The sequence below is a fragment of the Rosa chinensis genome, chromosome 3, assembly GCF_002994745.2.
Source record: "Rosa chinensis cultivar Old Blush chromosome 3, RchiOBHm-V2, whole genome shotgun sequence".
Classification (NCBI taxonomy): Eukaryota; Viridiplantae; Streptophyta; class Magnoliopsida; order Rosales; family Rosaceae; genus Rosa; species Rosa chinensis.
This window is the reverse complement of record NC_037090.1, coordinates 37,995,467-38,020,559: the sequence shown is the minus strand read 5'-3', so window position 1 is coordinate 38,020,559 and position 25,093 is coordinate 37,995,467. Positions and strand designations below refer to the sequence as shown.

At 36.8% G+C, this 25,093-nt stretch overlaps 2 protein-coding genes across 7 annotated transcripts; one reads left to right on the top strand and one right to left on the bottom strand.

The window, feature by feature from the left end:
- The first annotated feature begins 313 nt into the window (after positions 1–313).
- Positions 314–5,262, top strand: LOC112192651 (DENN domain and WD repeat-containing protein SCD1). Of its 6 annotated transcripts, none has more exons than XM_040516288.1 (9): positions 314–644; positions 875–1,084; positions 1,366–1,523; positions 2,148–2,195; positions 3,005–3,132; positions 3,834–3,890; positions 4,009–4,092; positions 4,247–4,505; positions 4,626–5,262. In XM_040516288.1, exons 5-9 carry the CDS (start codon positions 3,082–3,084, stop codon positions 4,841–4,843), a joined length of 669 nt encoding a protein of 222 aa, XP_040372222.1. In that variant the 5' UTR covers positions 314–644; positions 875–1,084; positions 1,366–1,523; positions 2,148–2,195; positions 3,005–3,081; the 3' UTR covers positions 4,844–5,262. The 6 variants fall into 6 exon arrangements, with proteins under 6 accessions (XP_040372222.1, XP_040372221.1, XP_040372220.1 ...); XM_040516287.1 differs by having other exon boundaries at positions 4,581–5,262; XM_040516286.1 differs by having other exon boundaries at positions 4,247–4,780; positions 4,877–5,262.
- Positions 5,263–16,224: 10,962 nt separating this feature from the next.
- LOC112195278 (protein YIPF5 homolog) lies at positions 16,225–17,316 on the bottom strand. The gene has a single exon (XM_024335657.2). It carries the CDS (start codon positions 17,232–17,234, stop codon positions 16,461–16,463), a length of 774 nt encoding a protein of 257 aa, XP_024191425.1. The 5' UTR covers positions 17,235–17,316; the 3' UTR covers positions 16,225–16,460.
- Positions 17,317–25,093: the final 7,777 nt, after the last annotated feature.

Below are 25,093 nucleotides of genomic sequence, written 5' to 3'. Positions count from 1 at the left end.
GCTGCAACGCCAGATGCTGCAATTGTTGCGGTCTTGCTATGGAATCAACACTACTAGAATTTTGGCCTTAGACATCATGACAATTATATCGGTGAGGAATTCACGCGATGTAAAAAATATCATTAACATCGATTCCTCAAATACCGATTTCTATGTATATTACTGACATCAATTTTTACTGTTGACTGATGTCTACAATTTAATTCTAAAAGTAAAAAAAAACGCGAAAATGACTAAGTTTAAAATTTCAGTACGCGGGCACCAAAATTTTCGTTCCCATCACACACATAGTCAGTTTTCCCACTCTCTCTAGCAGCCCATTTTCATCCTCACTCACTATCTCTAACAAAACTGGCCACCCGGCCATCTCTCTCTCTCTCACAGACACACACACACACTTTCTCTCTCTAAAAGCCTCTCAGTCTCTCTCTGGAATTGACAAAGATGAAGTCTATGCAGCCTCCAAGGAGAAAAGCGCCTCCGCCTTCAGATCTAACTATAAGGCCTTGGATTCAAAGGCTTCGCCGGCGGCTAAGTTGAAGAGTCTGTTGCCACCAAGGCCGCTGCCGTCAAATCCTCTCAAACGTAAGCTGGGACGCTTCCTAAGAACTCCGTCCATGAAGCCTCTGGATCTCTTCGTCGAGGTACTGCTCTGTTTCTTAACCGACCTGGATCTCTTCGTCGGAAACCTTCCCTTCACTGTTAGTGTGTCAATTTGGATTTCATGGCTTGCTTAGTTGCTACTCACTCTTAGTGAGTTTTGCCAAAAGATTCAAACTTCGTGGGCTAAAGTTTTGCCAAAATTCCAAGCCCTAAATTCATCGAATTCTGCGCTAAAGTTTCAAGCTTGATGAGTTTCATTTGCATTTTGCAGTGATTGAGTTTCTGGGCTGCGTTCCTCTGCTTCAGCGCCTACCCAGCTCCTCACTCAAGAAAATCGCCCAGCTCATAATTCCAAAGCACTACGGTGAATCCCACAACCTCATTTTTTACTGTGCTATGAAATTTCAATTGTGGTTTTGTATGCTCTCAGGGATGGCACTGTCAGTTGACTGAAGAACCATTTATCGCTGTGAAGGAACTGGTACAAATTCAAACTCAATATTCAAAGGAGATCTGATTTTGGAATAATAACAGTTTGAGATTTTGCAACATTAAAAGCCATAGTTATGTTTTCAATTGTTCTTCACCGATTTTATCATTTCTTTTTACTAGTGTTAATACTTTGTAGTTCAGGAAAAAACACTTCCTGTTCCCATTTTAAACTAGATAACAGTTTCGTCCTACACACAGTTTTGAGTATAAGCTGCAATTTTTGTTAATCTATTATTTCTTATCTGGACACTAACTTATGTTTAACTTCAGCTGAAAACAGCTATCAGTCGTGCAACGTCCAGAAATGATTGGATGACTATCAGAGATGCCCTTGACGTGTCTGCTGAAATGTTTAAGAAGGATGGAAATAATGTTTCAGATTATGTTCAGCGTCATCTTACATCTTTGTCCATTTGGGAGGAATTACGGTATGTTGTTACAAGTCGTTTGGCCCCAGTTTCTTCAAACAACTGATTGTGATGGTCTATAAGTTTTGCTTATCCGTTTTAAAAACCGGTTGTTAATTCTTCTTGTTGGACCATCACATTATCAATTTTAATGCTTAGGTCAAACCTCAAATTGAAAAAAGAAAAAGAAAAAAGGTCTTATATGTGTTGATCAGTTGCAGAACATGGAATAAGTCATTACAGTTTCAGTCTCCTTTGGTGTTCAGAGCTACAGAACTATTATATAATATCAGGTGTAACTAAGTAAACCGAATGGTTTTGTTGGAATTGATCATCAGTGCAAAGATATATAAGAATTGTGAGAGGAACAAATGAATGATATATTATTGATAAGAAACATGCTAGCAGCACATGAAACCTAAACTTATCTAAAATTTGCCATCTCATCCTAATTGCCCTACAGTTTAGTTGTCCTATTAGTTAATTACGAAGTGGGCTGATGGTTCACTGTTTATGTTAGAGAACTCTCTATCTAATGTTTATCGGTCTCTCACCCCCACACCCCCCCCCCCCCCCCCCCCCCCCCCCCCAAAACCCTTCTCCTCCCCTCCTAGAAAAACTGATCATTTTTTTTTATCATTGCAGTTTCTGGGAAAGCTACTTTGACTGTCTAATGGAATGGTCTTCAAACAAGTAAGAATTTTAGACTATTTATCTTTTAGACTACTCAATCCTGTGTTCTATGATCTATCTGATATTTTGTGATTGCATGAGTGCACACTTATGTTGTGTCTGGAAGTTTAAACATCTCATAAATTGGACGGGCTTTTGGGTGCACAGAATGCAAATTATAGCGATTAAATGTTCATAGCCTTAAGGTGGTCTTGCCCCACTGCATAGTTTGTCATGTTTGATTTGTTTATTCAACCAAATAAATTGAAATTGACACAACACAATTTGGTCCCAATATCTGTCAATTCCTACCCCCATACACTTCTTTTTTTTTTGGGTAGATTGTTAGGAAAACCAAGACTAATCAGAAAAACAGTGAATAATTCATTATATGGCTTGAAAATAGTATTTATTGTGCTGGTCACCATGTATTCTTGAAGTAGTTTTATTCATTGCTTTTATTTATTTATCTTACAGAAGCATGAACAACTATTCCTTCTTTTGGCCTTGGTGAGCATGCTTTGGTTGTTGGAAGACTTAGCCTGAGTCTTTCTACTTTATAGTATCCTAATTCTCATTTTCTTATATGTCCTGGACCCATTGTTTCTTATTCTTTGAGTGCCATTATTATGATTCTTCAAATGTGGTCATGTGCTTCTTGGAAAGACAAGTCCCTTAGTCCGACTATCTTGAAACTTCTCTGTCAAATGTGGTCATGTGCTTCTTGGTTAGAGTACAATATTAAACTCTGCTAGCAAAAGTACTCTGAAGAAATTAGCAGAAATGTCTTGGTCTTAATTTGTGTAGTGCTTAAAATACTTGTGTTGCAGGACCCAGTAATCAGGCCACTACATGAACTGGAGAAAAGTAACTTGGAAGATATTCTAATTAAACGACCAGCAGAGGAATGTCTTGTCTCAGTTGCTGCGTCTCTTTTTCCATGACTGCTTCATTGAGGTAAAGAACTCAGATTCTTCATGACTTTGGTGTGAGTTTTTTAGTGATATGGCTTTAATTTCTGGTTTGAAGTATCGAAATATAGGGATATATGGATTCTTGAAATTACGGATTTCTTGATTGTTTGTGGCTGATCAGCTTGGCATTGAATGTGGTTTGGGGTTTTGCCCAAATCGGTTTTAGTTGCTCTGCTCTTAACCATTGAAATTATTTCTTGACTTTTGTTATTTAGGGATTTCTTGACTCTTGAAATGTGTAAAATGTAGCTTGATTCTTTGGATTTTCCTATATGGGTGTTGTTTGAAACCTTATTTAAGTATATTCATATTATTTATAAATGTAGTGTATTATTATAATAATTACGGGAAAGGCGGTCACCTCAACGCCTTGAGGCACTCGCCTCACGAGGCTCTAGGTGGTCGCCTTCGCCTTCGCTTTCGCATTTGAAAACATTGGAAAATACCATTATTTACAAACATCAAGAATCTGGTTACTAAGAATTTTGACATTAAAATGTACCATTGAAGCTAAGGATACTATATAAGTTTTTTTTTTTCTTTTGTTGTCATTTAGATCACTATGCCACAATATTATTTACTCTCCTGCTTAGTGCACAAGAAACAAGAAACTTCTAGGGCGCCATGTGAAATATTATCTGTTGCAAAGTAGTATTTGCTTACTGTTATCATCTATTGTTGTTACAGGTCGGCCAACTATGCCTCTTTGGTGACTGATCAATCTTTGGTGGAATTACACATGGTTCTGTATTTCTTCTCTATTTATACTTTTCCTGGCACCTCTTAATTATTTCCTTTACTTTTTGTAATATGAGCATAAAAGACTAATAATAACAAATTTGGTTTATATCATCATGAAGGCTGGACTAGGACTTCCTGATCTTGATGCATGGTACATGATTGAAACAATAGCTGAGAAGAACAACATTGGATACACACAATTTGTAAGTAAATATTTTGTTTCCTTTTGGTTTCTACTCAAGTTACAGTAGTATCCTTGTGTTTTTTATTTTATTTTATTGCCCCTTCCTCTTCTTTCACTTTTCCACTTGAATTCATAAACTGATGATGTTCCTTAACTTTTTCACTGGTTTTCAGATAAAGCTGAGGGGGTTATTGTCGCATGTTCAACAACTACGAATTGGTTACTGGGGAATCAGTTCTTTCAAGGCCCAATCCATGTCTCATGGATTAGCATCTCCACGTTCAAAAGATGCTGCAGTTGAGAGTCAGCAACCTGCCGAGGCCTCCGGTGTTGGGAGGAGCTGGGTTCAGAGCATGTTCAGTAGGGATAATTCAACCAGATTAAACTCTTTCAGTCGTGTTCGCAAATGGACTTCTGATGGTGGCTCTCCAGGTAGTTCAGTTGCTAAAATTAGTTGCTTGCATTTTATGTTTTTTCGATACATCACCATAATTTCTTGTCATGAAGCTACAAATGAAAATGGGACATCTCGTAAGAGAGAATTATCTGCAGCTGGACAGAAGAAAACCCAAACCAATGTTCTAGTACTTAGAGGCCATACTGGCCCTATCACTGCTCTACATTGTGTAACAAGGAGGGAAGTTTGGGATCTAGTGGGTGACCGTGAAGACGCAGGTTTCTTCATCAGTGGGAGCACAGACTGCACAGTGAGCTTCGCATTTTTATTTGCTTCTACCATACAACTCCATTCACAAGAGTCTATCCTGTAAAGAGTTATATTAATTCTTTCAGCAATCTTTCAGGTTAAGATCTGGGATCCTAGTTTACCCGTTGATTATGACTTATGCTATTGAATATATTCAAAGTGGGCAGCGAAGACTCATAAAGTATACACCCAAGAGGAACTTGACAAGGTCCGCATTGAAGTAGCTGACTATTTGCAGACTTTCCTATAGATGCTGACTCTACCAAAGTGATTTTGAGTAAGGCTAGCTAGATTTTTTAGAATCATTTTGAAGTAGAACGTTGTACAGTTGCAGGTGAACTAAACTGCATATAGTTATTGCAATGGTCTATTTTGGGCTAGCCTTGATGTAGGTTGGGGTGTTTTTGCCTATTTTTGAAACTATTAACAATTCTGCTGTTCGACAGAAATTAATGCAATGCCCCATATTCAATTAATTCAGAATGTCATGTTGTTGAATGTGGATTACAAGCATTTTAGCAGCTATAATTAATTTCTTGGATATTATCTCATATAAAAGATATGATGTATATACACCTGTTTCAAATCAGTGTTAAACTACAAAACGATGTCCAGAAAGAGATAATACATCAGTTTCGAAACTAAAATCGATGTCTCATTTTTCATGGATAACGACGTATTGAGTAAGAAGCGATGTTTAAAAAACTAATCGACGTCGATGTAAACTGCAGGGAACGATGTCTGGAATCAATGTGGACATCGATTTACAATTTAGGAAACGATGTCTGGAATCAATGCGGACATCGATTCACAATTTCGGAAACGATGTCTGGAATCAATGCGGACATCGATTCACAATTTCGGAAACGATGTCAGGAATCAATGCAGACATCGATTCACAATTTGAGAAACGATGTCCGGAATCAATATAGACATCGATTTACAATTTGGGAAACGATGTCTAATAGTAAAATGGACATCGCTCCATAAAAGGAAACGATGTTTATTATAATAATGCACATCGTTTATTATATACTAAGGAATGAAGATTGAATCTTAAATAGTAGGATATATGGAAAATATGTGTGAACCTCACAAACGGCAGGCAAAATGAAAATAATCTGATGTCTGATACCATAATAAACATCGTTTCTAATATGAGGAACGATGTTAAAATGAATATTTATGCTATTGGACCTATACTTCATTAAGCATTAAATGCCAAAATATGAAGGTTTACCAATATCTAAACACACTAATATGTTATCATAATAACTGTTTTACATCGGTTCCATAAGCTTATTCGATGTCTATTGTTGATCTGGACATCGGTTTTTGACCGATATCTTTTTGTTCGTGATCTTTAACATCACCCACTAAGACATCGGATGGTTTTTTTTTTAACATCGGTTTTTGGCCGATGTAAAAGGCAAAAATTCTAGTAGTGCAATTTTCGATTCTTGCTTCTTCTCACTCTGAAGAATGGATGTCTGTGTGAAGTCTTTAGTATACGGATCATCATATCATGACCAGTGTGTCCTAGTCTGTCATGCCAAAGCCAATATGTGTCAGAATCCAAGAGCTCTTCTCTTATCACATTATTGGATTCAATTGGTCGAGTTGTAGTGACATAAAGTCCACTAGATTGACACATAAGCTTCTCTAAGATGCGTTTTCGTCCGCAGTCATCAGAGGTAATGCAAAGGAACTATTTCCGTTCTCATTATGCTTTTCCGCATGGAATCCGTTGGCTCTTATATCTTTAAAGCTCAATACGGTTCGATTTGCCTTAGGAGCGTAGAGAGCTTCAATGACTTTAATCAAGGTGCCATTTGGCAATAGGAATTGGGCCATTCCATGTCCTTGAACTAAACCTAATGGCCCAGCCATCGTAGTCACAGAAGAATATGTAGGTAACCCAAGATCAGTGGATTGTACATTAAAGATTTTAAACCCCTTCTTTAGAGAATTCCGCATAGCTACATTCTCAACACCATTTATCAATGCATTTAGATCTATCTGACCAACATGAAAACACTGGAAAGCTTTGCGCCAAGAAACTATTCTATGGATCGAATCATAATGAACATGTCGGAATCTTATATGTGCGTACTGTAACATAAGTACAGCTGAAGTGATAAATTTCACCGACTTGTTTGCAAAATGCAAACGTGGGTGCATCACTATAAAAAGAATATCAGACTTGCGTAAATTGAAAAAAAAAAAAAAACAAATATTACCACATAATTACTAGCAGAGAGAAAAAGAATATTGAAGCAAAGAAATAGAAAAGAAATACTTACACCGTTCGAATTTTGAGGATTTCACGTAGAAAACTGTCATCCTCATAGGCATGTTCTCCAATGTATTGTAGAGTAGTAGAGGAGCAAACTCCTATACTGCTGCAGGAGTGAAAGAAAATAAAAGAAAATAAAAATCATTGGAGGTTTCTTGGTTGTATTCTACATGCATGATGGTCGAATTAGGTCTAGGTACATTGAAGAATTTCTGCCAAAAAAAGGTGACTTGTTCTCTAATTCAAACAGAATTTTCTCATTGGTCGGATGATGCAAACATGGAGATTTCTTAGGGAATTAAACCCTAGGCCGTGCACTATATATAAGGGGGAGTATTCAACGCCAAAATCATCATGAAACCCTGAATCAAAATCGCAATACCTCCCTTAAGTTTCGGCCTCTCCAAGTGTTCAAGATCTTTAAGCCTTGAAGCAAGTTCATCGTCCATTCATCCATCCTTGCCATGAGCCTTATTGTTCTCCACCACCTTTGAAGACCTTCTTGCGTCATTAAAGCATCTTTAAAAGTGTAGCCATGAACCGTAATCCTTGTTTTCGGTTTTCTTTATTTTGTAACTTAACAATCAAATTGTGTAGCGTTCTATCTTTTTGCATTTTTTTGGATGTTGCGATTTTATGTGAGATTAAAGTATATGTTTTGATGTTTAGTTTCCAATAACCTTGAAGCATGAATTCGTTTTAGGATTTTCAGATTTATAGTTTTCGAATTCTTTATATGTTCTTGAATGTTTGTTGATTTTGTACTTCAATCCCACCTTTCATGTTTCGATTTCTTTGATGACCAACTTAGGTTTCAAAATTGTATGATTGAATCCATGATAAGATGCTAGCGTTCTAGGTCTTGTTAATTAAAGTGGAAAACCTATAATTATTTAGGTAATTCAACAAAGAGAATTGCATGCTCCATTTGCGTTTTAACTTGTGTGCCTTTCTAAAATCAATCAAACTTTCTAAGTGTTTAATGCGTTGAATATGGATGTTATTGGATTGGTCACTCATTAGCATAACATGTTTAATGAGGTTAACTATGGTGCGTTCATCTAGTTAATTTAACTAAGGAACTTATGCATGCGTTCGTGGTTTGTTCTTGATTGATTTCATTCAAGCATGTATTTTGATTCGAAATTATGGTTTGTGGTCTTGAATTCGTGTTAAAGGTTGATAACTTCATCATACATTCACATCCATCGATCTCATCTTGATTCTTGGTTGATTGGTTGATAGGAGCATAAAATGCAACAAATATAATGTGCAACATTTACACTTTTATTAGCTTGAAAGATTATTAAGGCTTGAAAATCATTTAATTATGCACCAAGTAGAGTAATCCTCAAGTAACTAGGGGAGGTTTTCAAAGCATTGTTGAAGAAGGAAACTAGGGCTGCACTTCTCCTATATATATTGAGCTTCTGCACACGTTGAAGAGGACCACGCCTTTCACCTTCTCTTCTATCTCTCTTTCTCATTCATCCGCCACCATATTTTTCTTCTTTTTCTCTATTTGTTCTATTTTGGTTTTTAAAACAATGTGTAACTAACTATCTTTTTGTTAGGGGCAAGGTTTGAAGCTCCAATTATGTAGAACATATGTTTGTTTAAATCTAGTTTCTTGATCTTTGGTGTGAATTGGTTGTTTATTTCTGCTTGATTGAAAACTTTTATGTGTGTATGTTTTATGGTCGCAAACATAGGATTTATGCATGTAATTGGAGCTAGGTTTAGAAAATAATTCATCTAATCGTCTTCTTTTCTAATCCACAAGTATGCAAGACTTTGGACAAAAGCTGATGTTTTAAACAATTAGAAGAGCATGCTAGGTAGGCGTTCCACACTAGACTGCAACTCTATAATCAATCATTTCCATGAGATCTTAATGCTTCAAATATGTTGACACTATATGTGTTGTTGATAGTATAGCGTTCTATACCTTGATTGCATGTTTGATAGGCTTAGATATTGTGCGTTCACGTAGACTAAGTAATTAGGGAAATATTAATAAGGGACATGATCTGCTCCGACTTGTTTCTTGGTTGGTTTATGTTCACACCTTAGTAATTGAATCTAGGTTAACTTAACATTGTTCGAAAATAATTAGTGGTGGATTTCCGAGTCTCTAACATGTTCTCCATCTTATTTTCTCAAAACCTAAAATAAAAATCGTTTTTATTTTATATTATCTTTTATTTTCGTTAAAAACCAAAAACCCCAAAATATTGTTCTTGTTTAGGATTGCAGAGCCCCTTTCTATCCCCTTCTTTCCTGCCATATTTTTCTCTCTTTTCTAGCATTTGACTTTTTTGTTTTGTTTAGTTTTGTTATTTGTTTTGTGCTTTAGTTAGTTTAGTTTTGTTTTCTTTTGTGTGAATTATAAAGTTACCCTCAATTCCCAGCTAGAACGATCCCTACTTATTCTATACTGACAATTGACATTCTTGCAGGGTTAAGTTGAGCGCCTATTTTGGGCGTATCATTGGTCAATATAATTAGTTAATTAGATAATTAGTTTAGTTAATAACAAATTTCGAAATCCCCTTTTTATTCTTTGTAAATTCTTGTAAATATTATATACTTATGATTAATATTCTTTTCTTTGACATTTAAATGACATGAGCACCCTCAATCCCCGGATAGAACGATCCCTACTTTCTATATACTAACAATTGTCAATAAGGTTAATTTTGAGAACTCATTTTGAGCTCATTAGCCCCCGGTTTGGGTTCTACGAAGCAGTCAACAAAGACCATATCCATAAACTGCACCTGCCTTTTCAACATCAAAATGAGAGTGACAAAAATCAAGATTCCAACCAGATTTAGACCACACATCATTAACTTTAAGGTGCAAATCAAGAGTATTTTGATTATCAATATAATCCAAAAGAATACCACCAGGTAGCTATTTGTCGGTCCAAAACTTGATAGAATTCTCATCACCAATGCGCCATATACCACCAGTTTTGAGGAGTTGAGCTCCAAAGACAGTACTCCGCCAAGTACTAGAGTAGTCCATGGAAGCTTCATAGTTGTTATCAAGGAAACACTCCTGCTTGATATATTTATGATGAACTTCACCCTACAATCCGCTATCATTATGCAACAATCTCTTACTAGCTTTTGCAAGCATGGCTCGGTTCATCATATTGTCTTTCTTAATACCTAAACCACCACAATCTTTGGGCTTGCAAACAAGATCCTAATTAACTAGATGAATCATCTTCTTCCCAGTAGTATTGACCCATAAAAATTCACGACTCGATTTATCCAGAGCAGTACAACTAAAGGAAGGAATTCTAGCGGTTTGCATAGTATAGGAAACTAGGAATGATAGAGCTTATTGATTGGATCAAAGTTAGTCTCCCTACCATACTGAGAACCCTATTTTTATATCTAACTATCCTGCCCTGAACCTTGTAACCACAACAACATAAGTTTGTTTTGTCACCCTATAATGTAGAAGAGGCATTCCAATGTACTTGCCCATGTTTTTTGTCAAAATGGATCCACAGACTTGATTAATAGCATGTGAGATCTCGGAAATTTGGTTTCCTAATTTTGAAAGGAAAAATAATTTTGAGCTATTTTTATTTGAATTTCTATATTTTTGAACTCTTATAGCTTTTAAAAATTTTTTTTTTTTTTTTAATTTGTCAAACTTTATCTTTCGTGCCCATAATATTAAAATAGAGGTCGATAAAAGTTCGTAGGAATTTTGTGATAATTTTACAGACACCTGAACTATTTTTAATGATTTTTAGAAATTGATATTATCCAAAAATTTACTTAAAAATAGAATTATGACACAGTGCAATCTAGTTTGTTGATTTTAAAAACCGCTTGATCTGAATTGTTGGAATTCAGTATATATCTATAAAGAGAAAAACTTGATTTACATGTATATGCGTTTTCCTTGTCCATATCGCCATACATAATGAAATAATACATTTTTTAAATCGAAAAAGAGTCAAATAATGTCAAATAAGTGTCTGTTATGGCACACGTGTGTCAAGGGTATGTCCTCCAAAGTGTTGAAAAAGTCAAAGTCAATAGACATTATCTCGACTCTTATCGGAGAGTGTCGAGAAATACTGGAGTGTTAAAAGAGTATTAGAGACACGCGACATGACACCAATAAAAATTGTGGGTGCTTTGGAGCTAAGGATTTAACTCATCTTATAACCGTGTCGATCAAATATATGAAAAATTCTACAGTACGTTAATGTACCAATACATCAACTAGAGTAGATTTGATATAAAGGTAGACTCACTCGCTCCATGAAGAAGTAGACTAGTCTGAATTGGTCTACCTTTGTATTAAACTAGTCTACTTGATGTATAGGTACATTAATGTACCGTAAACAATCTCCAAATATATACTTGAAATTTCTTTTTGGACAGGGATCTTAAATACGTTTTTGGTCGTTTTCTTTTGGATGCATATCTCGAAAACCCTATGCAAAACAAAAGAGGGAAGCTCAACTCTAGGAGCTAAAACTGGTGCCCCTTTCCCCGTCATCCGGAGGCTGAGCGCGCATCAAACTTCATAATACCAACGACCGGGACACCGCTTGACTCGATCAGTTTTTTCACTCCAAGTATCAACTACAATCGGGGACGTTAAATAAGTGCAGCATAGTTTCTTGATTACTATGACCATGCAAAATCACACAATTTATCAATCTGATCGAGTTTAGACAAAGTTTGAGTCTTTGAGAGGCAGAAATATGAAGGCCTAGCCTTTTCGGACATTTGATGTCCTGATGTTATAGCATCGTTGTGCATCTAATTTCGAATACAATTGAGGAGTGTCACCCTCTACTTGAAGCATGTTCTAGCCATAGAGAGCTCAATAACACTGTTGTTGACGGATGCGGAAGGTGGTTCGAGCCGGGCTAGCTGCAACTATTTTTGTTGTTCCTTCCAACAATGCAAGCTAATTATCAGAATTCAAAAGGCTAGGATTATAAGTGAACATTAGCTAACAAACGTAGCTGCAGCTTCAACCATCACAATTGAATGGTAAACATAGAGAAATAACAAGGAATACCGTAGCGTATGAGATATTGCACCTATTGGAGAAATAGTCAGTTTAGATTTCAAGCCCATCATAATAGAATACCATAAACAGATACGATTACGACATGCATTTTCAAAAACGAAGTACGTAGTCCTCCTTTAGGAACCCAACTTGCACCTAACATGCATAAACCTTCTGGAGGACCCAGTCCCCATTTCTATTGAACGTGATCGTAATCAATTCAATTCTGACAATTACTATATAACGTTTCTTTCAATTTAGAAATGATAGACAGACAAGTTCCAAAGGACTAAAACAAATCCCTACTTTTCAATATTTGTAGCTAGCGTGGATCTTCATTTTCCCACATATTTCCAAACCAGAAACCCGGCTTATTCCCTGTATCAAATTTTATGTATATGCCATTTATGCTATGAGTATTCGATCGTTTCATAGATGGAGAGAATTAGGAAGCAGAGCCGAGGTGGCGATGAATTGGCCTTGGTAAAGGCGGCCGCATGGGCATGGTATGAGCATGGGACTGGATTAGAAGGCAAGTCACTGCAGGAATTTGATATCAGAAGAACTTTTCATGATCCTATACCATCCAGGTTCAAGCTAGAAGCCAAGAAATTAGCCGAACAAGGCAGTAGAGTTTTTGATGAAGGGTCAAGTCCGGGAACTAGTGGGAGTGTACAGACTGTTGATCATCATTCACTTCTTGATAGATATGAAATTGAGAGTATTTCTAGGCGGTTGGATCAACTTATAGAGTCTAGTGGTGACAAAGGCACAGTTTATAATAAGGGGTTCCTAGTTGGAGATCGTCTTGCTAAACTGTACGACCACTCTAATCTTGGATGCGGTAGTAGATGCTCACCGCCGCCAAAGTTACAAGTTCCGACGTCTGCAGTTGAAGATCTTCATCGAAATGGAAATGTAGCATTATCAGATGGTGACTACACAAATCGCAGGAGGAAGAAAACGAGCAACAACTTTAGAGGGTTTTGGCAAAGGCATGTAGTGATATGCGGTTCAAGTACTCATAAAGATGTAATTCTAGGGACAAGATCTTTTGTGGATAATCGGGGGCAGCAGCAGAACCCGGAAAAGTGGAAAGCATACTCGCCGGTACCAGTGGTAAAGTTGGCCAACCGTCGGCCGAGGGCCAGTGGCCATCACAGACGCCTTGTGATCAATTGAAAAGTTAAGCTTTTGCTTAGGTCGTCGGCTGTGAAACAGTTGTCTACATTTACCCCTTCAAATGCATAAATACATATACCAACTATATATATGGTGTTATATATCACCACATATATACTTGTCATTTAGGCACTTTCCTCACATATGTGGAGACATTTGTGATTTGTGCAGTAAACTTGTGAAATCCGATTTTTATTGGAAAATTGCACCGACAAAAACAAAATTGATCCGACGAGAATTCTCAAATGTGTTGCAATGCAGGATTCATGCATCTAATCAAAGATAATTTTTCAATTAGAGTCTGGTACAAATCCAATCGATGTTTCCATTGTTTTACTGGTGAAAGTGAACAAGAAATTCAATGTTTCTACATATGTGCCACTGTTCTAATGCACATGGTATAAACTCCTTACATCACAGCATTAGAGAAAACTTCAGTATCTACATTTGGATTAAGATAGCTGCCTTCATATTAAAGTGTTAAATTAGAGTATCATGATGGTCGGAAAACAGAATGGCATTAGAAATTACAATAAACGAAGCACTGGAAATGGCAGCCGTCAATAGTGAGGTCGAACTAGCTTGTTAAGTATCATTCATCTTAAAATCCCTTTGAGCGAGTTTTACTTTCACCAATTTGAATTTGAATATCTACTAGCGTTACCAAATTAAAGTTGCAGACAACTATGAGCCTACCAAACGGGAGATACAAACAAAAGAATAAAAGATGAAAAATAAAAAAACAAAGTAACATACATTAAGCTGTTAGCTAAGAGCGCAAGACATTATGATCCTGCTAAAAGGATCTGGTAAAACACAATTTGAACCCTATTGTTTTGAAGTTGACTTTCGCAGAGCTGCGCATATCTAGGATTACGGGTAATAGCAAAGATTGCAGTTTTCAACTTAACATCAGGTATAAGGTTCTGCAAACTTTTGATATATAATGCCAATTGGATATACCAATACAATGCAATGGCGCTAAACACAGTAATAGGGGACATGGAAACCAAATAAATATGATAGAGATCAATAGTAATTTAACAACGAACTCCTGCATAGATGCGCTGATTTAAGGGGGAGAGGGGCAGAGGGTAAGGTTCACTGTTTAGCATAAGCATGTGATGCTATGTAAGCTCTAGGCAGCTTCTTATAACAAGGTGATAAAGTGTAAACTTTATTGATTGCCTCTTGGTGATAAAAAGTTTCAAAGATCGACATTTATTTATAAATGATATAACTACTCAATAGTACCTACTGTAGATATTTCAATATCTTCACGTAAAATTAAGGAATATGAAACTCTCCGTTATCCACCAGATACAACAAATTGCTGCACTTTGTCAAGAGGTGTTAATAAGATGTTGCCTACTGAAATCCAGACAAGATTGCATATGCTTGTAAATCTCAACATAACATATAACTTTTACATGACAAAAGAATAAGCTGGCATGATTGCATACAGTGTGATGATATATGCCAACAATAGAAATCTAGTTCAATCAAAACTTGCAATGGAAACAAAAGTGGATGTTTGTGATGGTTTGAAAATCTTTTATCTTGGAACAAACAAATTGAAAAAAAAAAATTATAAATAAAATATCAGAAAATTTGACAAGTCAGCGTTTTACCGGCAAATGGAGCATTATATTCACATTTGTAGCCTTAGATCAACAAAATTGTAAGAAGAGGGAGGCAACTAAATGAGAAAAAGGGTAGCTTCCACAAAGCAGGTTATATACTATCTAAGAATATAAAACTCATCAACTCATGTAGAACACTCACATGACATACTAGACATCAAACAACGAATTCACAAGAAACTCAACCAAAGAAAAAATCAGAAAAATGATATAAGTCAATTTGAATTACAACCTTACAGAAAGATGATACATCTATCCTTATCCAACTACAACACTCTTTACTTTAACAAAAGTCAATCACCAATAGTCTCGAAATTCTACAATGTGACAGTAGCATTCGTGCAAGTTTGAAAACCGATAACCTGAATGATAATATGGACTTCATAATATTGCAGTAATCTGAACATTAGAATCAATCATGGACATTGAGCATATATGCCATATCTTTCCTATTTTTACCATGATGTACATGATTCATTGGTTTCATGCCTCAAGCTAGAAATAAGACAAGGGATTTGAATATCACAAACAATTGTTGATTCCCCTTTGCAAAAGCTTATATCCATCACCCAAAGTCATGGGCAAGTTTGAAATTTATTAAAGTTCAGTCAAAGAAGGTCTCGTCCACAGAAGCACACTGTGTAGAATCTACAACAACTACAATACAATTTGAAACAAATAAAATATAGAAGATCATTCCTTGCATTAATCATATCAAGATATAAGTTATAACTGAAAGACCCCTCCAATTTCAAATTTAGCACACTATTAAAGACCATCAAACAGAAGAAATACCAATACCGTTTTACCTCCAACTTTGATAGTCTAAACATCAAACTAAAATCAATTTAAGGCTACTCAACTTTGCACCTAATCAACTAAGTTGAGCCTTCAAGGAATATCTCCACACCTGTTACTCGCATAGCCAACCTACTAGACTGTCAGGGTATCAATCTTATGTGTGTTGGGTCCCATAGGCAAAACATGAACTATTACAAAAGCAATTAATAAGGAACCCAAGATATAAACCCCATAAACACTTGTTTTATAAAATACACAAGCACATGCTATGCTACAAACAGGCATCTCCTATGTTGAACCTAAACTAAGCAGGGAAGGTATAAGCAAAATGCATCTTATGCACTAAGAGTAGTATTTCAATTCACCTAAAAGTCGATTGGAAATTAATACCATTTAGTAAATTAGTGCAACCTCTCCAAGCCTATAGCACAAGATATAAATTACAAAGCAGTAACATTAAGAACAAAGTAAACCATATACAAACCTTTCCAAGCTTATAGCACAAGATATGCATTACAAAGCAGTAAGATTAATAACCATGAGTAACACCAGATCCATTTCCAATAGTCGTGTTGGGTAAAATTTATCCAATACTAATCAACCATAATATCTCCAGTTTTCTACATTTTCCAACCTAAACTCAAAACACCCAACCACAGGGGCATACAGAACCAAACCATAGCTACAAAGCCTAACCAAAGCTGCTAAAATATAACCAGAAATGAAAAGAGAGTGTAAATCAAGAAACAAGCATACGCAATGAGGCCGCGATGCTCATCACCGCCGTCGACGAGCGCAACCATGAGGCCGGTGCAAACCCTTGTGGCCCATAAAACAAACACGGCAGCCACTGCGAACACGAAACTCCCGCCTTGAGGCACAAAGAGCATGGTGGCCGATAAAATCACCACCGGCAACAGAGAGTAACCAACGACGCTGGCGCACCTGTGCAGCTCTAGGTTGCCGTTACGGCCCGCCAACATGTTGACGACGACGTACAGGAAGAAGAAGGAGACGATGATCCAGCCGAGTATTACGCCGAATTGGATCTTGCCGGCGAGTAACTGAAAGAGGCAGAGGGAGACGTAGAGGAGGAAGGGGCCGGACATGTCGGACTCCTTGTGGAGGTCCGGGTTGACCCGGAAGGGGTGGAGAATGGACTTGGTCTTCCGCCAGATTTGATCGGGGTGAATACCGAGCTCGTCGAGAAGAGGCTCCTCGTCTTCGAAGCCGGTGCCACCGGGGAGGGAGGAGGAGCCGGAGCCGATGGGACCGCCGTAAAAGCTTCCGGAGGTGGAAGCGGCGGCGGCTGAGCCTATGTCGAAGGACATGAAGGGGATGCTGGAGGCGGAGGATCGGGGTGGTTGAAACGGCGCCGTTGGGACGCGGCGTTGCTGGATGTTGGATCCGGCACTGGGGTTTCCGCCGGAGGGGAAAACCACCGGGGGGATGGCGAACTGCTTCGCCTCCTTCGCCATTTGGTCTGGAATCAAATCGGAATTTGAGATTTTAGGTTTTTGAATTTGGGGAAATTGAGAGTGCTAAGTAACAGCCTATCGAGTCATTTATATGTTTGCTTTCCTTTCAAGTTCTTACTTGTTCTATTCACGCGTTGACATGTGTCGCGCCCAAAATTGTTGAAATCATTTTTTTTTTTGTTCAAGGTATTGAACCTTGACTTTGGTCATTCTCATGCGTATGTTAGAGCATCTCCAACGGGTTAGTAAAAAGGTTTGTGTCAAATTCGAATTTGAAGGATGATGGTCATTTTTGACAAAGTTTTGGACCAATGGATTAGTTATATTTAAATATTATTTTATTATTTTTCAAAATATTTTATAACAAAAAGAAAACTATTTTTCTCTTTCTTCTTTTTCTCTTCAGGTCTTCGCTCTTCTTCTTCTCTGTTTTCATTTTTCTTTCTTTGATGAGGCTTCTTGGCTCCACCGGTCATTGGAGCTTAAACCCAATCTCTCTCAAAATCCAAAAGGAAATTCAAACATACCCTGGTGGCAGCGTATACTACAACTCACCAATTCAACCCACTCAAGGAATCGAGCTCCACCAGGTGCCAATCCATGCTCCAGGAGGTCGGAGACGAACTCAGAACCATAGGACGACCAAGGAGAACAGCGGCTCCGCCAGTACCTGAAAACCACCAAAACATCAATTCATCAAAACCCATCCAAAACAGAAAAGTATACCAGTACGTAGACCTCATCGAGAGGATCAATTTCCATATCTCATGCAGCCCCGAAGACCGCCGAAAATTGCAGGAACTTCGCAGGAAAATCCGAAGTTGAGCAGTTTTGGTGGCGAGTTGCTTCCTCGTAGCTTTGTCGCGGGTGGATTTGCAAGCGAGCCATTAATCCCAGAGAATCAGAGAAAGAGAAGAAATTTTGGGATAGAATTAGGGCTTTAATAGACTGGGTATGAAGAAGAGAATGAACGAGAGAGATGAGGAAAGAGAGAAGATAGAAGATAGAAGAAGAGAGAAGGGAGAATAAAAAAAATAAAAGACAGTTTGTCTTTGGTCTGTCAAATTTGACAATCTCCCCAATTTGTCTTTTACCACATCAAACCACGTCAGAAATGGCACATGGGTTGGAGAAAACAAATATGTCAAAAGTAGTCATTCAGTTGTCTAAGTGGCAAAAAGACCAATTTATTCGAGATGGTCTTAGAATGTTATCGAGGTGTTATAGTCCTAATTAAGACAAACATAGTTACATAGTTAAAAGACCTCATTTAGTGAAAATTAGGGCTGCCACTTGGTTTGGTAATTACCAAACCGATTCAATACCAACTGTTGTTTTAGGTTTGATAAATCAATTTTTTTAGTAACCAAGACTAATAAAACTGAAATACAAAATTACCAAAAAAATTTGGTTTGGTTTTGATAAATACCGAATCTCCTGATTAATATTAGATTTATATATTATGGCTTTCAATACACATACATGTATATTAAGAAATAAACATAAAAATTTTCATAATAGTACGAACATTATTGCATATACTATATTAATAGTACATATATTTTAAGTAATCTAGTCAAAAATGGTTAAATAACCTGGTTTTATTAAAAATGCCTAAAAGTACTTGATGTCATTTATACAAAAGAAAGCTATAATTAGTAGATAAATAAAAAGTTTTCGACTATAAAATTGAAAAACCTAGTTGTTCATTCTAATCTATGTTACAAAGAATTAGTTATTCTAAAGCTGGTTATACCGAAATACCGAATTTGGTAGATATAATTAAAAACTAAAAATTTTGGTTGGTAATTAGTAACTCAATTTTGAAACCAAAAGGTTTGGTTTTGAAGTTGGTAATATCTATAACAATTCGAACCGACCGAGTGACAGCCTTAGTGAAAACAGTAGGCACATCCTTTAAAATGCATCAGATGAGCTATTGTATATAGCTATAAGTCAAATTTAGCTACTCTATTGGAGATGCTATAAGAAAATACATTCTCCAAAAATAAGACATGAGTACAATGGACTACATTTTCATTACAAAATGTCCAATAATAGCTTATAAGAAATGTATGAAACATGTTTATCAGCTCTTAACAGCGACTTGAGACTTATAGTCTCTTCATTGATATCAGATCACATGGAAAAATGCACATGAAATCATGTTGACATCTAGTTCCAACAAGAATAGGCTAGGGACCAAGTCGCGATCAACTACAAACTAATAATGTGACAATTGCATAGAATATAAGGAATGTAATTGAAGACTCATCTATTTTCTTATACAGACATGGTTCTTTCCAATATTTCACGAAGTCTTCGCCTTGTATAACTATTTTAATCTCATAATTCAACTTTAAAATGCTTGACAGCTTCATAGATAGAGCAATTTAAATTGCATACTATATTCTAACCATCCTTGGGAACGAAAATTTTGGTTCTTTTATATAAATATTTTCTTTAAATAACCATTTAAGAAAACATTTTTTACGTTCGCCTGCCAAAACTCATAATCTAAATGAGCCGCTATTGCAAGCGAAATCACTATATAAAGTTTCATCATAACCATTGGAGACAATTGTATCCCTTAGCTATAAGTTGTGCTTTATATTTCTTGATTTTTCCGTTATCATTATGTTTTCTTTTTCCTAACACTTTCATTATTTTCAATTAGTGCAATACTTGTAGGACAATCAAGTCTAGAGTCTAGACGTAATTAGATAACATGAAGTATTTTGATGACAATCTGCCATTTTCAAATTAATCAAATATTACCTCTATGAAAATCTTTGGATCATTTAAAGAATGAACATTATTGTGCTTATATTTGATAGATGACTTAATAGAAGAGGCGTCTCCAACTCAACAAGTTGTGATATGATCTTTTCTACAAGAGCAAACTCCTAACTCTTTAATTGATTAAAAAAAAAACTCATCTTAAGGGCGAATTTGGCCCCGAGGTGATTAATTTAAAAGCAGCTTTTAGCTATGTTGTGAGTATAATCAGCTGTGAAATTAAGTAGTTGGGTGTTTGGTAAACTGTGCTTTTAAAAATGTTGTGAGTACAAAAGCAGTGTTTAATTGTTTGGTAAACTTTAGTATAAAAGTGCTGTGAGTTTAGAAAATGACCAAAAAGGACATGAAGTTAAAATTGTCACGCCCCAATTTTTAAACATATTTAAAAATTAATATATAATCTCATAATTACACATGTGTGATAGTTCAGCCATCAATACAAAATACCTAGATTTTTTTTTTCTTTTAAGCGAAGTGCATACTGATAGCCTGAACCCACTATTCAATACAGACTCGCTCCGCAGAGTCAAATATTACACAAATTTACAAATTAAATTGCCACAATAAAATAATAAGTAAATGCTCCTCAGAGCTACTACAAGCGAAAGTCTTAATAACGGCAAAGTCACAAAATTGGCTTCCTACCATATTGCTGTAAGCACGCAATCTCAGCTTTAGCCACGATTATCCTGACTTGCAGGATCAACCCCTACACCATCGAATAGTGCACTAGGTTGCCACACAACAAACCCGATAAGCTTATGAAAGCTTGTATGAGTAAACTCAAAACCACAAAGCAGAAACACATTCTTAAGTCACCTCAACCTAAACAACGATAAGCACATAACTCACAACTACAACCATCCATTTCATAACTTTCCATAACATGCTTACGTAGGTCAACTCGTGACTAAAACCACATGCTCAGATTCTCAACCTAGTATCCAATTACACAAATTCCAGTCAAACAAAACCTCCTCAAGTAATGTTTGGAAATCTTTTGACGCACAACGGTGAGTCACAAAGATCACACTCATTTCCTTCCCACCGGAAGTCTTTGTCATCAACATGACATCAAAGGTGAAAACAATGAATCTCCTTCCTATCTTCACCACAGAGCACAGTCATCACCACTATGGCCCTTAAGATAATCCAACCATCAATCAATAAAATCAAGAGAAAACATGCAAGGCAATCATAATTCAAAACAAGCGAAACAATTCAAGGTAACCCCTGCGTACAGTTTTAGTTCAGGAGGTCACAGTAAGACAAGCAATTCAAGTCATAGTAATCATCATAACCCCACACTCTAACATCCATAGGTAGCTCCGACCATCACAGCAGTCCTCTCGATCTTTTTTAACTTAATAACAATTCAACTCTGCTACCGAGCAGTCATCATACTGATCATCACACAGATTTCACCGATCATCACATAGATAGCCATCATCCTACTTATCATCACACAGATTTCGTCAGTCATCACACAGATAACAATCAACACAAAGATTCATTACACTGATATCTTCGATTCATTACACAGATATTCCTACACAAGCTTTACATGGCAATCATCACAAATATTCATCACACTGATGTCATCGATTCATTACACAGATATTCCTACACAGGCTACCATATCTTAAATCTTAATTAAGACTGTCATTCTAGACTCATGGTATCTCAACACATGAAATTCTACAATCACAACTCAATACACAATTTCACCATTCTCGAGCAATAATGAACTCATTTTCAAATATTGTTCACATCATAAAAAGTCACCAATACATATATATTTCACATATATATATATACACACACACACGTAGTCATCCACTCAGGAATGCCACTAATACCAACTATAGTCATAGTTAACCTAATAACTCCAAGACAATATGGTAATTATGCTCATAACGACTATCGTGAGATTTACTCACCTCTGAATCCTGCTGCGTCTTCTCACGCTAATCAAGATAAGCACAAATCGCGGCAATCCGCTCAACACAAGCCTGTCAACTACCTAAACACATACGGTCTCGATTCAGTGCACGAATCACAAAGTGATTAAAGTCTGAACCCTCGTTTTGAACTAAAACCACAAAAGTGACGCCAATCGAGGCGAAACCACATCCTAGACCACCCAAAGTCTCCGGAATACTTCTATGATCGATATGTCAAAACCACAAGTCGATCAAACACTCGAATCCTCACGGGTCGAATAATCAAATGGTTCAAAATCGTAAAAATCATAACATACTCATTTGATCTCCAAAAATTACAATCTATATATCGAAATGCTCGTATCGACGATTATATCACAATGAGGAGCAGAAACTGCCCTAAAAGTGGCCGAAACCTGCTTGAAAACACCACCATAGTGGCAGCACCGCCGCTGGCCCAAACTTGAAATTTGGCCAAACTTCCTAAACAAAAGATCTTCATCCCAACTCGAATTACAACTTTCCCAACTACATCAAAGTCAAATTATAATCCCATCGATCGAATTTTACCTTACAACAAATCGGAGTCGATTGAAACCCTAGATCTTCAAAGCTTCGATTTGTCCTCCACAAGTGAAATCGCTACAACCCACCTTGGGAGAAACCTTCCCCAGCCTCTGGGCTACAAAACCCCTCAAGAAACACCGGCTATGGTGGCCGGAATCGTCGACTTCAATCAAGGTAATTTGTAGTGCCGTCACCCTACGTCTCGGCCTTGCTTCTCCGTCCACAGCTCGTTCCGTGCTCGATTGCCACCATAGACTTGTAAAGGAGATCGAGGCGAAGAAAACCCACTTTGTTTGATGTCATATGGTGGCCGGACGTGGAGAACGAGGCCAGCGAAGGGAAGAGCTACGCCCAGGCTCGGGGAGAGAGGAGAGAGAAAATTTTCCTTTTTTGGCAACTTTCCAATTTTCTGATATTTTCGGATTTTTTTCCTATTTAACCAAAATTGAAACTTTTTCCATTGGTCATAACTTCTTCATACAAACTCCTATTTTCGCGTTCCGCATGTTCACGAAGTTATAATAACATGCTCTACGACTTTCGTGAAGGAAGTTTTCGAAGAAACCCAACAAATAAAAGGTCAACCCTTGCGCCCCCCCCCCCTTTAAAATGACGCTTCTTGAATAATTATTAGCCTGAAACACTTCGGCTCCATCCACGAGCCACGAAACCGTTCGATGACCACTAATTAAATTCAAGAAAATCCTCGGAAAATAATAATGAATTTCCGGGGTACTACAAAAATGATGTTACTTGTACATATTTTTAAAAATAATAACATTTATGATCTTTATAATAACATTTATTATCTTTATAAGTTATACTCTACTCGTTCATTTATCTTACATGTGTGTGTATGTAATCATTTGCAAGTGTCTTTGACATTATATTTCATGTTCTAATTATATTACTGCAAGGAAACATGGGTTCTTTCCTCTGAGTAACTTCCGTTGACTAAGTCAATAAGCTTCCTTGCATCCTCTTACATGTGAAGTCTTGTAATGCCAAACTTCCTATGCCCACCACCAAACTCTACTAGAATATCCAAATCAATGTAACCACCGATTGCAATTGGAACATCAAGTGGGATATTTGGTACCCCTTTGGAAGGTCCGCGTAAAAGTATTGGTTCGAATCAAACAATTAAGATAGCTAATATGTAAATGACCTATTTGCTTATACATAGATAGTAGAGGATACACTACAAGAAAAAGTGAATCACACGACATGTAACAGACGACATACGACATGTTGGTGTCGTCTGAGTTAGTCAGACGACATATTAGTTATATTTGTCGTCTGTTCTCAAACTCAGCCAACACATTGTAATCAATTGGAATTTGGTGAAGCTGACAACCATAGGACGACATTTGCAACAACATATGTTGTCTGAGAAATCTGAAAAAAAAAAAAAAAAAAAAAAAAAAAAAAATTATTTACAATTATTTTGTCTAGCAAAAACTCAAAACCCTCTCTCCCTCCCTTAGTCGTATGAAAAAAAAGAGTTCCCTCCCGAAAAAATTAGGTCATTCTCCCTCCACTTAGCTCTCGCCATCTCAATCTCGCTCTCGGTCTCACTCGATACACTCTCCACTCTCAATCTCACTCGATACACTCTCGCTCTCACCATCTCACTCTCACTCTCAATCTCACTCGATTTCCTCAGCCTTTTCCAACGGCAAGGCTCAAATCGAAGTCGCCATTGGTCCGATGGTTTACTCTCTCTACCCGCCGAATCTTAAGACCTCCTTCAGAACTAGGTCAAGCTCGGGAATTGATTCATCTACAAATACTATATCCCTATTCAATAGGGCCTACGTTTTATTAGGATTTCAGTTGGCTCTGGAAATTTTCAATTTGGGTTTGTTGGGTATGATTGGGTTTGGGTTTTATTCCAGTCTGAAATTTTGAGATGTTGATGTCAGTTGCTTGTTCTAGAGAGTCAGTGAGTCTCTGAATTGATCTGTTTAGCTTTACTGGAGATGATATTGTTGGTTACTTTTACTATTATCAAGGAATGAGTGACTCCGATTTCGTGTCTGTTTACTTGATTTTACTTTTCAATAGGCTATGCGTTTGTTTATGTGATCTGCAGTTTTGGTCTTCAGTTTTAATTGTGAAAAGTTGTGTTATGGTTCAATTGTGAAGATTCTTTGCATTGTGATTTAATTCCTTATCTCAGTGGACATTTAAGTTTTCAGAAATGTGTTTATGATTGAACTGCGATACTATGGTGATTGTTAAATCAAATTGACTACATGAGTGACTTATGTTCATATGTTGTTGTTGATAAGGAAGAAGGTTGAAGAAGTTCAGAGGGTTAATTGAATCTATGCCTTATCTTCTCCAGCAAATATTGTCGTGTCCTGAATGTGAACACTACTTCTTTGGTCAAACAGAAACCATTGGTCTTGAGAACTCTGAAACTCGGAGGTGTTAGCTCTCCTGCCTCTCAGTAATCTCTATTTTCTGATTTATATTTTGATATGTGAATTCAGGTAATTATTTACATGTTAGATGTAACTTTTTCATATTTAGTTTATGGGTAAA

Excerpts from the sequence above, each read along its gene's own strand:
- LOC112192651 (XM_040516284.1), top strand. The coding sequence starts at position 3,082 with ATGTCTTGTCTCAGTTGCTGCGTCTCTTTTTCCATGACTGCTTCATTG. Across the intron at positions 3,133-3,833 it reads CCATGACTGCTTCATTGAGG|AGGTCGGCCAACTATGCCTC; the intron begins TAAAGAACTCAG and ends TATTGTTGTTAC. Across the intron at positions 4,093-4,246 it reads ACATTGGATACACACAATTT|ATAAAGCTGAGGGGGTTATT; the intron begins GTAAGTAAATAT and ends ACTGGTTTTCAG.
- LOC112195278 (XM_024335657.2), bottom strand. The coding sequence starts at position 17,234 with ATGGCGAAGGAGGCGAAGCAGTTCGCCATCCCCCCGGTGGTTTTCCCC.